Genomic DNA, 16,039 nt, shown 5'->3' with positions numbered 1-16,039 from the left:
AGAAGGTGCGCCGGTTTTACATCCAGATAACCGAGTGGCGGGGAGGCGATAAGTCGCAGCATTGGCGCTCGCCTGGGAAGAGCAAATTGGCACTCGGACCTGGGAAGAGCACAAAATGCAGGCCCAACTGAGTCTGCGCCTCTGAGGACTACCCGAGTGCCTGAACCTGAGCGGCTTGGACCTGGGAGGTGCATGCAGCCCAGGGCCAGCCTCGGATTGTTCCCGGCGGAACAACCTAGAGTCCGAGCAGTGTGGACAGGGAGGCTACACGCGCCGTGAGCAGGGGCAGACCCAGGGTGGCTGAGGCACTGCGAGCCCACGCCAGTGTTATTTGTTTGCTGCATCCCTCCCTCCCTCCCCACAGCGCGACTGAACAAGTAAGCCTAAAAAAAAAAAAAAAAAAGTGTCCTCCACCGTGCCCTTTGAGTCAGGGCGGAAACCAGATACTGAAGAGACTAGCAAACAGAAGAAGATATAACAGAGGGAAACGCCTTGGAAGCTATAGGCAATAGATCAAAACCCTGTGGTTACTACGGACTACATAGGAAGGGGCCTATAGATCTTGAGAAATATAAATCTGACCAAGGAACTAGCCAAAAATGAACTGAACCCACAACACCCACAAAAAAAAAAAAAACAAAAAAGTCCTAGATATATTTTTATTATTTTTACGATCATTCTTTTTTTTTTTTTAATTAAAAAAAAAAATTTAAGTCCTCTATTGTTCCTTTAATTTTCACTTTTATAACCTATTACTTTGCAAAAAAAAAAAAAAAGACCCTATTTTTTTCTTCTTCAGCAAACTTCATATATATATATTTTATAATTTTTTGACCTTGTTTTTTTTGTTTGTTTGTTTTTGTTTTTTTCTTCTTTTCTTCAACATTGTATTTTTGAAATTCCAAACTCTACTCTAGATTTTTAATTTTCGCTTTTTGGTATATGTTATCAATTTTGTACCTATAGTTTTTTTTTATATAATTTCTGTGACTTTTTTTTTCTTCTTCTCTGTTTCTTTCTCTTCTTCTTTTATATAACATTGTATATCTGAAATTCCAAACTTTACTCTAGATTTTTAATTTATGCTTTTTGGTATTTGATATCAATTTTGTACCTGTATTTTCTTTATAATTTTTGTGACATTGTTCGTATTTGTTTGTTTGTTTTCTCTCTTTATTTTTCTTCTTCTTCTTCTTTTTTTTTTTTTAACATTGTATTTTTGAAATTCCAAACTCTACTCTAGATTTTTAATTTTTGCTTTCTGGTATTAGTTATCAATTTTGTACCTGTACTTTCTTTATAATTTTCGTGACCTTGTTTGTTTTTGTTTGTTCGTTTTTTCTCTCTTTCTTTTCCTTCTTCTTTTCTTTAACATCGTATTTTTGAAATTCCAAATTCTACTCTAGATTTTTAATTTTCGCTTTCTGGTATTAGTTATCAATTTTGTACCTGTACTTTCTTTATAATTTTCACGACCTTGTTTGTTTTTGTTTGTTCGTTCTTTCTCTCTTTCTTTTCCTTCTTCTTTTCTTTAACATCGTATTTTTGAAATTCCAAACTCTACTCTAGATTTTTAATTTTTGCTTTTATGTATTTGTTACCAATTTTGTACCTTTAAGGACCCAATCTTCAGGACCCATTTTTCACTAGGGAGTGAGATTACTGGCTTGACTGCTCTCTCTCCCTTTGGACCCTCCTTTTTCTCCACCAGGTCGCCTGTGTCTCCTCCCTAACCCCTCTCTACTCTACCCAACTCTGTGAATTTCTGTGTGTTCCAGACGGTGGAGAACACTTAGGGAACTGATTACTGGCTGGATCTGTCTCCCTCCTTTTCATTCCCCCTTTTATCCTTCTGGCCACCTCTGTTACCTTCCTCCTTCTTCTCTTCTCTGTATAACCCCGTGAACATCTCTGAGTGGTCCAGTTGTGGAGTGCACATAAGGAAGTGACTACTGGCTAGCCCACTCTCTCCACTATTGATTCACCTCATCTCATTTGGGTCACCTCTAACTCCCTCCTCCCTCTTCTCTTCTCCATGTAACCCTGTGAACCTCTCTGAGTGACCCTCACTGTAGAGAAACTTATCATCTTTAATGTAGATGTTTTATCAATGGTGCTGTATAGAAGGAGAAGTTTTGAAACTACTGTAAAAATAAGACCGATAATCGGAAGCAGGAGACTTAAGTCCAAACCCTGACTCCAGGGAACTCCTGACTCCAGGAACATTCATTCACAGGAGCTCATCAAATGCCTCCATACCGACACTGAAACCAAGCACCACACAAGGGCCAATAAGTTCCAGGGCAAGACATACCAAGCAAATTCTCCAGCAACAAAGGAACACAGCCCTGAGCTTCAAGATACAGGCTGCCCAAAGTCACCCCAAAACTATAGACATCTCATAACTCATTACTGGACATTTCATTGCACTCCAGAGAGAAGAAATACAGCTCCAACCACCAGAACACCGACACAAGCTTCCCTAACCAGGAAACCTTGACAAGCCACCTGTACAAACCCACACACAGTGAGGAAACGCCATAATAAAGAGAACTCCACAAACTGCCAGAATACAGAAAGGACACCCCAAACTCAGCAATTTAAACAAGATGAAGAGACAGAGGAATACTCAGCAGATAAAGGAACAGGATAAATGCCCACCAAACCAAACAAAAGAGGAAGAGATAGGGAATCTACCTGATAAAGAATTCCGAATAATGATAGTGAAATTGATCCAAAATCTTGAAACTAAAATGGAATCACAGATAAATAGCCTGGAGACAAGGATTGAGAAGATGCAAGAAAGGTTTAACAAGGACCTAGAAGAAATAAAAAAGAGTCAATATATAATGAATAATGCAATAAGTGAAATTAAAAACACTCTGGAGGCAACAAATAGTAGAATAACAGAGGCAGAAGACAGGATTAGTGAATTAGAAGATAGAATGGTAGAAATAAATGAATCAGAGAGGATAAAAGAAAAACGAATTAAAAGAAATGAGGACAATCTCAGAGACCTCCAGGACAATATTAAATGCTACAACATTCGAATCATAGGGGTTCCAGAAGAAGAAGACAAAAAGAAAGACCATGAGAAAATACTTGAGGAGATAATAGTGGAAAACTTCCCTAAAATGGGGAAGGAAATAATCACCCAAGTCCAAGAAACCCAGAGAGTACCAAACAGGATAAACCCGAGGCGAAACACCCCAAGACACATATTAATCAAATTAACAAAGATCAAACACAAAGAACAAATATTAAAAGCAGCAAGGGAAAAACAACAAATAACACACAAGGGAATTCCCATAAGGATAACAGCTGATCTTTCAATAGAAACTCTTCAAGCCAGGAGGGAATGGCAAGACATACTTAAAATGATGAAAGAAAATAACCTACAGCCCAGATTACTGTACCCAGCAAGGATCTCATTCAAGTATGAAGGAGAAATCAAAAGCTTTTCAGACAAGCAAAAGCTGAGAGAATTCTGCACCACCAAACCAGCTCTCCAACAAATACTAAAGGATATTCTCTAGACAGGAAACACAAAAACGGTGTATAAACTCGAACCCAAAACAATAAAGTAAATGGCAACGGGATCATACTTATCAGTAATTACCTTAAACGTAAATGGGTTGAATGCCCCAACCAAAAGACAAAGACTGGCTGAATGGATACAAAAACAAGACCCCTACATATGTTGTCTACAAGAGACCCACCTCAAAACAGGGGACACATACAGACTGAAAGTGAAGGGCTGGAAAAAGATTTTCCATGCAAATAGGGACCAAAAGAAAGCAGGAGTAGCAATACTCATATCAGATAAAATAGACTTTAAAACAAAGGCTGTGAAAAGAGACAAAGAAGGTCACTACATAATGATCAAAGGATCAATCCAAGAAGAAGATATAACAATTATAAATATATATGCACCCAACACGGGAGCACCACAGTACGTAAGACAAATGCTAACAAGTATGAAAGGAGAAATTAACAATAACACAATAATAGTGGGAGACTTTAATACCCCACTTACACCTATGGATAGATCAACTAAACAGAAAATTAACAAGGAAACACAAACTTTAAACGATACAATAGACCAGTTAGACCTAATTGATATCTATAGGTCATTTCATCCCAAAACAATGAATTTCACCTTTTTCTCAAGCGCACATGGAACCTTCTCCAGGATAGATCACATCCTGGGCCATAAAGCTAGCCTTGGTAAATTCAAAAAGATAGAAATCATTCCAAGCATTTTTTCTGACCACAATGCAGTAAGATTAGATCTCAATTACAGGAGAAAAACTATTAAAAATTCCAACATATGGAGGCTGAACAACACGCTGCTGAATAACCAACAAATCACAGAAGAAATCAAAAAAGAAATCAAAATTTGCATAGAAACGAATGAAAATGAAAACACAACAACCCAAAACCTGTGGGACACGGTAAAAGCAGTCCTAAGGGGAAAGTTCATAGCAATACAGGCACACCTCAAGAAACAAGAAAAAAGTCAAATAAATAACCTAACTCTACACCTAAAGCAACTAGAAAAGGAAGAAATGAAGAACCCCAGGGTTAGTAGAAGGAAAGAAATCTTAAAAATTAGAGCAGAAATAAATGCAAAAGAAACAAAAGAGACCATAGCAAAAATCAACAAAACCAAAAGCTGGTTCTTTGAAAGGATAAATAAAATTGACAAACCATTAGCCAGACTCATCAAAAAACAAAGGGAGAAAAATCAAATCAACAAAATTAGAAACGAAAATGGAGAGATCACAACAGACAACACAGAAATACAAAGGATCATAAGAGACTACTATCAGCAATTATATGCCAATAAAATGGACAACGTGGAAGAAATGGACAAATTCTTAGAAAAGTACAACTTTCCAAAACTGGACCAGGAAGAAATAGAAAATCTTAACAGACCCATCACAAGCATGGAAATTGAAACTGTAATCAAAAATCTTCCAGCAAACAAAAGCCCCGGTCCAGACGGCTTCACAGCTGAATTCTACCAAAAATTTAGAGAAGAGCTAACACCTATCCTGCTCAAACTCTTCCAGAAAATTGCAGAGGAAGGTAAACTTCCAAACTCATTCTATGAGGCCACCATCACCCTAATACCAAAACCTGACAAAGATCCCACAAAAAAAGAAAACTACAGGCCAATATCACTGATGAACATAGATGCAAAAATCCTTAACAAAATTCTAGCAATCAGAATCCAACAACACATTAAAAAGATCATACACCATGATCAAGTGGGCTTTATCCCAGGGATGCAAGGATTCTTCAATATCCGCAAATCAATCAATGTAATACACCACATTAACAAATTGAAAAATAAAAACCATATGATTATCTCAATAGATGCAGAGAAAGCCTTTGACAAAATTCAACATCCATTTATAATAAAAACTCTCCAGAAAGCAGGAATAGAAGGAACATACCTCAACATAATAAAAGCTATATATGACAAACCCACTGCAAACATTATCCTCAATGGTGAAAAATTGAAAGCATTTCCTCTAAAGTCAGGAACAAGACAAGGGTGCCCACTTTCACCATTACTATTCAACATAGTTTTGGAAGTTTTGGCCACAGCAATCAGAGCAGAAAAAGAAATAAAAGGAATCCAAATTGGAAAAGAAGAAGTAAAACTCTCACTATTTGCAGATGACATGATCCTCTACATAGAAAACCCTAAAGAGTCCACCAGAAAATTACTAGAAATAATCAATGACTACAGTAAAGTTGCAGGATATAAAATCAACACACAGAAATCCCTTGCATTCCTATACACTAATAATGAGAAAACAGAAAGAGAAATTAAGGAAACAATTCCATTCACCATTGCAACAGAAAGAATAAAATACTTAGGAATATATCTACCTAAAGAAACTAAAAACCTATATATAGAAAACTATAAAACACTGGTGAAAGAAATCAAAGAGGACACTAATAGATGGAGAAATATACCATGCTCATGGATTGGAAGAATCAATATAGTGAAAATGAGTATACTACCCAAAGCAATTTATAGATTCAACGCAATCCCTATCAAGCTACCAACAGTATTCTTCACAGAGCTAGAACAAATAATTTCACAATTTGTATGGAAATACAAAAAACCTCGAACAGCCAAAGCGATCTTGAGAAAGAAGAATGGAACTGGAGGAATCAACCTACCTGACTTCAGGCTCTACTACAAAGCCACAGTTATCAAGACAGTATGGTACTGGCACAAAGACAGAAATATTGATCAATGGAATAAAATAGAAAGCCCAGAGATAAATCCACGCACATATGGACACCTTATCTTCGACAAAGGAGGCAAGAATATACAATGGATTAAAGACAATCTCTTTAACAAGTGGTGCTGGGAAATCTGGTCAACCACTTGTAAAAGAATGAAACTGGACCACTTTCTAACACCATACACAAAAATAAACTCAAAATGGATTAAAGATCTAAACGTAAGACCAGAAACTATAAAACTCCTAGAGGAGAACATAGGCAAAACACTCTCCGACATACATCACAGCAGGATCCTCTATGACCCACCTCCCAGAATATTGGAAATAAAAGCAAAAATAAACAAATGGGACCTAATTAACCTTAAAAGCTTCTGCACATCAAAGGAAACTATTAGCAAGGTGAAAAGACAGCCTTCAGAATCGGAGAAAATAATAGCAAATGAAGCAACCGACAAACAACTAATCTCAAAAATATACAAGCAACTCCTACAGCTCAACTCCAGAAAAATAAACGACCCAATCAAAAAATGGGCCAAAGAACTAAATAGACATTTCTCCAAAAAAGACATACAGATGGCTAACAAACACATGAAAAGATGCTCAACATCACTCATTATCAGAGAAATGCAAATCAAAACCACTATGAGGTACCATTTCACACCAGTCAGAATGGCTGCGATCCAAAAGTCTACAAATAATAAATGCTGGAGAGGGTGTGGAGAAAAGGGAACCCTCTTACACTGTTGGTGGGAATGCAAACTAGTACAGCCACTATGGAGAACAGTGTGGAGATTCCTTAAAAAACTGGAAATAGAACTGCCTTATGATCCAGCAACCCCACTGCTGGGCATACACACTGAGGAAACCAGAAGGGAAAGAGACACGTGTACCCCAATGTTCATCGCAGCACTGTTTATAATAGCCAAGACATGGAAGCAACCTAGATGTCCATCAGCAGATGAATGGATAAGAAAGCTGTGGTACATATACACAATGGAGTATTACTCAGCCATTAAAAAGAATACATTTGAATCAGTTCTAATGAGGTGGATGAAACTGGAGCCTATTATACAGAGTGAAGTAAGCCAGAAGGAAAAACATAAATACAGTATTCTAACGCATATATATGGAATTTAGAAAAATGGTAACAATAACCCTGTGTACGAGACAGCAAAAGAGACACTGATGTATAGAACAGTCTTATGGACTCTGTGGGAGAGGGAGAGGGTGGGAAGATTTGGGAGAATGACATTGTAACATGTAAAATATCATGTAAGAAACGAGTTGCCAGTCCAGGTTCGATGCACGATACTGGATGCTTGGGGCTAGTGCACTGGGACGACCCAGAGGGATGGTATGGGGAGGGAGGAGGGAGGAGGGTTCAGGATGGGGAACACATGTATACCTGTGGTGGATTCATTTTGATATTTGGCAAAACTAATACAATTATGTAAAGTTTAAAAATAAAATAAAATTTAAAAAAAAAAAGAAAAAAAAAAACCACAAAAAAAAAAAAAAGCTTACAAGGAAAGGAAAATGTATAAATAGTTATAAATAAGAGGGGAAGCATGGTATACTCGCCATCCAGTTTGAAGTTTCCATAGATTTAGGGGTCATGAATTTAGAGTGGGCTACTAAGTATGGCCGGAGAAGGCAATGGCACCCCACTCCAGTACTCTTGCCTGGAAAATCACATGGGCGGAGGAGCCTGGTAGGCTGCAGTCCATGGGGTCGCTAAGAGTCGGACACGACTGAGCAACTTCCCTTTCACTTTTCACTTTCATGCATTGGAGAAGGAAATGGCAACCCACTCCAGTGTCCTTGCCTGGAGAATCCCAGGGATGGGGGAGCCTGGTGGGCTGCTGTCTATGGGGTCGCACACAGTCGGACACGACTGAAGTGATTAGCAGTAGCAGTAGCAGTAAGTATGGCCGGAGGTTTTTCTCCTAATCAAATTGAAAAGGTGCAAAAGATTTGAGAGTATACACAAGAAAGGAGGTACAGTGACAGAATATGGAAGTTCAACTGGAAAAAGGAGGAGCAAAATTAGGACGAGAAGAATGAAAGTGATGAGCTGGCTCCTTAACATCAGTGGATAGTTGGTTCTGGTAAGGCCAAAAGGCTGCTTATATTAGGGTGATAAGAAGAATATATAAAGGAATTTCCCTATTTATATTAGACTGTTCCTTTGGCAGAATACTTCTCTGTCATCACATGTTAAGAGAGGGAAAAAGGGAAGACAGTCCTCTTTATTCAGATTGCAATAAATGTGCTAGGTTATAAAACAATGGGGATGAAGGAGTTAACAAGATGAATTAATCTTTATTAAGGGCTTCCCAGGTGGCGCTAATGGTAAAGTGTCTGCCTGCTAATGCAGGAGACAGAAGAGACATGGGTTTGATCCCTGGGTCATGAATATGCCCTGGGGGAGGAAAAGGCACCCCACTCCAGTCTTCCTGCTGGGAGAATCCTGTGGACAGAGGTCCATGGAGGCAGGCCCCGGTCCATAGGGTTCCAAAGAGACACAACTGAGCGTCTGAGCCATATCCCATACAATCTTTATTAAGGTTCTGTTATGTGCCAGGCTGGACGTTTGGCACATATTATTTCATTTAATTGCTACATCATGCCTATGAGGTGATAAGGTAAATATAATCATAACCTAAACTCAAGGTCTTTGTACTTGCATGGGTTACAGGGCTAGTAGTAAAAGTGGAAGCATTAGTTGCTCAGTTGTGTTCAACTCTTTGTTGAACCCACAGACTGCAGTCCTCCAGGTTCCTCTGTCCATGGGATTTCCCAGGCAAAAACAGTGGAGTAGGCTGCCATTTCCTTCTCTAGGGTATCTTCCTGACCCAAGGACTGAACACAGGTCTCCTCCATTACAGGCAGATTATTTACTTTCTGAGCCACCAGGGGTGGTCAAGCCTCAAATATGTGCATGCCTAACTACGGTATTTAAGAGCTTTCTCTTCCCAAAATGCTTTAATACATATAATGAAATATTTTCAAGTGAATATTCATCCTTGCTACTATTTTTCTGGCCTTTGAGAATGAGGCAGTGTAAGGGTAAGGAAGGCAACAGGTAACAGCAGGTACTATAAGCTCAATACTGGACTTCAGTCTCAAAGTTGGACGTTCTGACTTTGAACAATTATCAACTTTAGAAGTCCTCATATACTTTGCTAAAATATGGCTTTTTCCCTTCCCTGTTATTACCCCTTATATTATATGTTATTATAGTACATTATATTAATCATTCAAGTATATGTTCTGCTTTGTTTATAAATTTAATACAACTTTGCCATGACTATAATATTTGTATAGAGAGAAAGTAGAAGCATTCAAAAGTCATTTTATTTTTAATCACCTTGGTTATTTGCCTTTGGCATTACTAAATATTTTTCAACATCTCAACAAAATAATACTCTTTTTAAGACTGCAGGCATTAGAATGATTGTCATTCATGCAAATAATCACTTACTTACACTATATGAGTTTGGGTTGGATAAAGCAAATTACCATTTGAAAATAATTCAAATAACACTCTGGGCTAAGACCTTGCTTATGAATGTTATCTTGGCCACAATATTTCTTAACCTTCTTCCATTTAGCTAGATTTATTTATGGTAATACAGTCCAAATTAATAAACTATTCAACTGCCACAGGTGTATTAAACATAGGATATTGTAGGACTCTATCAGATGCAAATGAATTTGAAAAACATTATTTATTTGAAATTCTATAGAAATAAAAATTAAGATGTACTATAACTACCTATTCACTTAAAGATGCACATTTTAATGATATATTATTATATGAAAAACTTAAAAGAATGTCAAAAATAAAGTTAAAAAATATGACCTAAAGTATAAGTCATATTCTAGCTGATGAGACAGAGCTAAAGCATAACCATTGTGTTTTTTAGACACTGACATTCTTTCATCACACATGAAAATTATGGATTACAAATATATACCATATGTACATACATGTACATACATATGAAAATCAACTGTGATCTTAGTTTCACTTAGCTTTACAGTTTTTAAAAATGTAAATAGATCATTAAATATTTTTGACAAATGACCTGTACTAATAGGAAGATTAGAAACTAAACAGAAAATTGAATCAAAAGTCATAGAATCTAAATTTGAATCCAGTCTCTGACAACAATCAACAGTGTGAGTATAAGCCCGTCTGCTTCTCTGGCGTTCTGTTTTCTGAACTCCAGAAAATAAGGATTAGGCAAGGTGGTCTAACAAACTTTATGACTCATAGCTTGATTTGGTATTAGGTAGAATTTTCTTCAGTGCAGTATTAACTAGTAAGACTCAAATAAATCAGTATTAGGGGTGTGGAAGAGTGGGTGTCCCCACAGCAAAATCCGGGTGAACTGAGTCCAGAACATAGACACTAATGCCGACCTCCTACACAGCATGCGTGGACAATAAATTGTCTCCTGTCTTCAAGGATGGGGAAGAAACAGCTGTCCCTGAGCTCTTTTTTAAGGACACAGTCAGTTACAAAGCAGCAGCATCCCCAGCTAGTATGAGTCCGACTGAAGTAAAGTTTCTATTCACAAGGGGGATATATTTCTGGTGGCAGTAAAAACAATTTTGCTAGGTTTAATCAAAAGTGAAAAGGAATTCTAGAATGTTCCCTTTGCGCCACATCATCCATTGCTAATTCAGGGTGGGCCCAGTGATAAGGGTAATAAAAATATCCTTAGTGACTGAGAAAAAGAAATAGCAATTAAATGCATTTCAACCCAATATAAAATACCAAATTCTTTACTAAAATAATGTAAATAATAAAAAATAGGAGAAGGAAACACAGCATGGGAAATGAAAGTAATCTAAGCAGTAAAATTTAACACTGACTTACTTAGGAGTTACTATTATACATATAAACCACTGGGAATAAGCTGAATAAAAGGTTGGGACATACGCTTGACGATGACTTCTGTATCAAAACAACAAATGAAGAAACAACAGTCAATGTTAAAAGCCAAAGCACCTTTCTTTGGCAAACAAATAGAAGAGAAAAGAAAAGAAGAACTTAATATTGGAATTAACCATTCAGTGATAGGTTGGACACATGATTTATAAATCACAGAAAGGTAAAAGAGTACTCAATTCTCTAACCATGCTTATGTGAAAAAGCTAAAAATGGCAAGAATAGCACCTATTTTTATACATTTGGGGAATAATTTATGACAGAATATTGAAAATAGAGTCACACTGACCTGCTCACGTCAGGAAACCTGATGGGAAAGTAAATAACTTGGCACTTGGGTCTGATGATGCTTTCCAGATCCTTGGGTCTGTGATCAGGAATCAACTTCATGAATTTTCCAATAGAAGTGAGAAATGACTCCATATTAAAAACTGAGTTGAATACCACCACATCAGCCACCAGGCTGCAAAGGGAAAGGATAAATGCATATGGTGAGCCCACATTCATTCAGTTCTTTTTATAACTTCTTTTATAAAGAAGAAGCTTAAAGACTTCTTCATTAATCACAGTTTTTACTGAATCTTGGGTTTGCAAAGAACTCTCCACTTCTTGGTTTTTATCAAAATGATCCTAACAGATAAGTTACTTTCATTAGCCTTATATCAAGGGAAGTTAGATGGCAGGCATCAGAGAGGAAAGGCAGGAAAGGAATTCAGTGATTTAATGGGATTCTATGAGGACAGTAAAGAATCTGTCTGCAATGTAGGAGACCTGGGATCAATCCAGGAAGATCCCTGGAGAAGAGAACGGCTACTCATTCCAGTATTCTTGCCTTGAGAATTCCATGGACGGAGGAGCCTTGCAGGCTACATACCATGAGGTTGCAAAGAATTGGACATGACTGAGCCACTAACACTCTCACTTATGAGGCTTCAAACCTAAGTATATTTTCCTGCAATGCCAGGAATTTTCTGTAGTGTCACCAAAAACATGAGGACCTTTCTCTCTGTGGCCCAGTTACCCATGTTGAGTTTTTATGTCGGTGATGTACTTTGATTTACACCACAGTATGGAGAACAAAAAAGTTAGCATACTTTTCACTGCCTTTAAGGAGACTAATCCAGATAAAATTATTTCACACTAGAGCATACCTTCATAACATGTGGTTAAAGTCTATTTCTCATTTTAACCTTTGTTTTAAGAAACTGTTAGGTTTTTGAAAGTTCTGAGACTACATACACAGAAAGGATTATATGAGAACTCTACAAGTAACTTATTCTATTATTATATTAGACTTGGGGGAGTCAGAGCAATAGAAGAAACTGGTGAAAATGGATCCAGAAATCCATACCACTAGGTCCTACTGATTACATAATATATTATAAAGGACCATAACACCATGAACCTTCAAAATTAAACAAGAGAAATATAATACTGGCTGTTGCTTTTGATGTAAATGCTGTGATCCTCTCCTTAGCACTTTTTTTAAATTAAAAATAATCTAAAATATATAGTTAGAAGGGAATGTAAAAACAAAGTTTATGTATCATAAATACGTCAGTAGTTTCCAAATTTGTGTACAACATTTTTTGGGAAACCAATGAACACAAATGATAACCGTGGGTGAACTGGATAAAACAGGAATATGTACTATGTTTCCTTTATGACTCAAAAAACCATTTTAATAAATCATTGTTTTGTTTTTTAAAATAGCACTCATTGCTTTAAGCAATGATTCCATGTCTCAGTGTCCCTGGATCTCAACATGATGCATACAAATGCTTTGATAAGGTGTATAAGATCAAAGAGGAAACAGTTTTATTTCACTCTATAAAGAACATCAAGAAAACTGAAAAGAAGACACATAAGTCCACAAGACTGCAAAACACAAATGAATAGAGTTTACAGAGCAGGACTATCATAACAAATCCTAAGTTTAGTTTAATTTGCGTTTACTGAGACAAAGTTCCTACTTTCAGTACATAGTGGAATGAAAAACCAACAAAAGGAATGTTGACCTGCCATCCCTATCCACTCCCACCCCTGAAAACTGCTTTCCCATACAAGCATTTTCTGTTTTTTTAGTTGCAACCTAGTGCAAATTTGGGGTTAGCAGTGATTACAACATGGATAACACAAGAGAATGTCACAGAAGTGCTGACACTACACTGAGCAATAAGGAAGCCAATATAATAATACACCAAAAGTTGAAGGATGTTTTACAGCTAGTCTGTTTTCACTATATGTCACATATTTTAATAGCGACTCACAGGTCATAATATATAGTTACGACAAGTGTTCACCAGTCAGAGGGTTAGTGAAACCTCTGTTTAAGGTGAGTGCTTATGTCAGTCATCTCTGAAGTCCTTAACTGCCACACAGTCAAGAAAGAAATCTGACAGTGCCAACAAAAGCAGAAGTCAGCAAGAAAACTAAATAAACATTTCAGGAAGCTGGAGTCATACTTTTCAAAGAGAATCTGAACTGGACTGCTTTCTGACATTCTTATTTTTCCTCTGGACGACTGCAAACCACTGTTTTCTCATTAAGAGTCCCAGTGACGATCAAGTCCATTTCTTTCTCTTCAAGTTCATCTACCAGTTTATCCTCTTGAGAAGAGCAATGCTCAAAAATCATGTATAAGATTTTATGGTCTCACTCCCTTTGAGCAAAAGCAATCTTTTCTAGAACAGAGAGATGAGGGGTAGTGAGTTAAATTTTTTTTTTTTTTTTTTTGCTATTTGCCCTCAAAGGGCATGCAACTCAACTACATATATTCTTAAAAACCCAGTCTTTGTCAAATTAAAGAACCAAGATAGTTTACAGAAATATTCTTTTTCATGCATTTCCTCTCTGATATGAGTGGGTATAACTTCCATTAACTTTAAAGCCATCCATAAAGGGAAAAACAGACTTAATTTTTTTCCCCAGTTATTTCTCAAGGGTAATAAACACACACTATCTGAGGAAAAGAATGATGCTAATTCAAGAAACCAAAAGAATATTACAAATGTTTTCCATATTGATAAAGTACAAAATGATTTCATTTTTGTTTTTAAAACATATTTTCCCTCTCTGTTTCAATATAAAAGAAAGTATTTTAATTTTATTTTGAAATTTAAAAACGGTTGCTTTTTTTTACGAGACATTTGACGGGAAGCAGCTCCTCTCTATTTTGATAGCATTGCTACTTCACAATTGAAGCAGCTTGTAAAAATGATTGCAGGAAAACATTTACAAAATGCTCAAAACACAGAAGTATTACCAGCTAGCTGTTTTTCTATGTCAACGAAACTATGGAATATACTAGCAAAAGAGCTGGGTGTCTGTTTAAGAACATCATCAACCCCAAAGACTAACGACTATTAAAAATGGTGAGTAAACTGTACCCAGTCACTGCCAAACTGACTCCATTTGAGTGTTATGTCGATGGGATCCAATAGCAAAGCTGTTTCAGAGTCGTTATTAACTTCTTTTATTAACTAAGTTTTAAGAGATATACTTTGTTGAAGTAACAAAACAGAAGGACCATCACCTTTAAAATGTCATGGTATTTTAAGGCTAGGCAATTTCAGAAGACTCAATGAGGGGAAGAAAAAAAACCAAACATCACCTAAAGATTCATTTTCCATAGTTTTCTCTTACAAACAATAAGAATAAAAGGACAAAAACCTCTTTCTCTGTTATGCTTTAATTTTTGTTTACTCCTCTGTACATTTCTATTTTGATTTTGGCTGGATACACTGACAGTAGCTGGTAAATAAGAGGTGAAGAACTGCCTTTTCTAAAAGTACATCTCACACAACTGATGATGGAATAAGGGGCTGAAGGAGGTCCCTGACAGCCCTTTGCTTCTATTTTGAGTGTTGTAGAAAATACAGTTAAATAACTAGCTCAACATATAATCCGGTTGCTACACATATGTATTTTATAAAAAAAATTAGTTGTTCTCTTATCTGTATATATATATTGCAGAGGTACAAGTAATTCTTACCATGGAAGATATATTTAAACATTTGCTCCTAATATAAGGTATTTTAAAAATATGTGTACCGTAGGTCTCTAGATTTAAAAGTTAATGATAAGGAAAAAGATGGCAAAGGACTAAATACAGTGATACAATCTATACCTACCAGGAGAGAATTTGGTTGTATCCATATTGGAAATCCCTCTCCTGACATTTCTTGACAGGATATACCAATTGGTTTTCATGAAAGTACAGAATCTTTTTCAATTTCCCAAGGTCAGGTCGAAGGGCAGCCAGTTCAGTCAGGTTAAGCACTGAGCTTGCGAAGAGGATCCTAGGAAAGAAGGAAATTAGGGTTACCATCCTGAGCATACTAGAAGGGGCATTCTTCACCTTCTCTTCTCTCTACTCATCCTACCCCAAGGAAAACATATCCCCCATAGGGACACATCAAGAGTTAAGCCTAATACCATGTAGCAGCATTCTAAGTTTTGATCTCTTAAAAAGCAGCTGCTAAGAACTATAAAAGCCCTGAATCTCATTGGTCTTCTCAGCTCAGTTACTGAGAGATGCAAAAAAAAAAAAAAGAGCTGGATGGATTTTATTGAAAAAGGCAAGAAAAGCTCTATCTGAAGGACAAATGGAACAAAGATAAGGCTGACTGGGGAATACTTTGCTCACCAGTTTCATTACACTTTACTTCTTTATGCAACCAACTACTGAAATTCAATATATGAGCAGGAATGGCACATGTTCGTGTTATGACATAAACCCTTTTGATTTATGCAACAGACTTATCTAGTGAGGGAGGGCTTTTTCTCCTGGCATGTTTTTCACTGCCCC

The 16,039-nt window shown here is 36.8% G+C and overlaps 1 protein-coding gene across 15 annotated transcripts in view; it reads right to left on the bottom strand.

The window, feature by feature from the left end:
* Positions 1-16,039, bottom strand: part of GTDC1 (glycosyltransferase like domain containing 1) — a 504,344-nt gene that overhangs the window by 300,386 nt on the left and 187,919 nt on the right. For all 15 annotated transcript variants that reach the window (XR_009740792.1, XM_061438708.1, XM_061438717.1 and 12 more), the window contains 2 exons: positions 15,363-15,530; positions 11,519-11,692 (listed from right to left, as the gene is read on the bottom strand). Coding sequence is in view for 14 of the 15 variants with exons in the window: in XM_061438708.1 (XP_061294692.1) it covers positions 11,519-11,692; positions 15,363-15,530 (342 nt within the window). In the remaining variant the exon portion in view is untranslated. The remainder of the gene's footprint in view (positions 1-11,518; positions 11,693-15,362; positions 15,531-16,039) is intronic.

This window comes from Bos javanicus, chromosome 2 (genome assembly GCF_032452875.1).
Source record: "Bos javanicus breed banteng chromosome 2, ARS-OSU_banteng_1.0, whole genome shotgun sequence".
Classification (NCBI taxonomy): Eukaryota; Metazoa; Chordata; class Mammalia; order Artiodactyla; family Bovidae; genus Bos; species Bos javanicus.
Note: the sequence above shows the minus strand (reverse complement) of the source record. Positions and strands in the feature narration are given on the sequence as shown.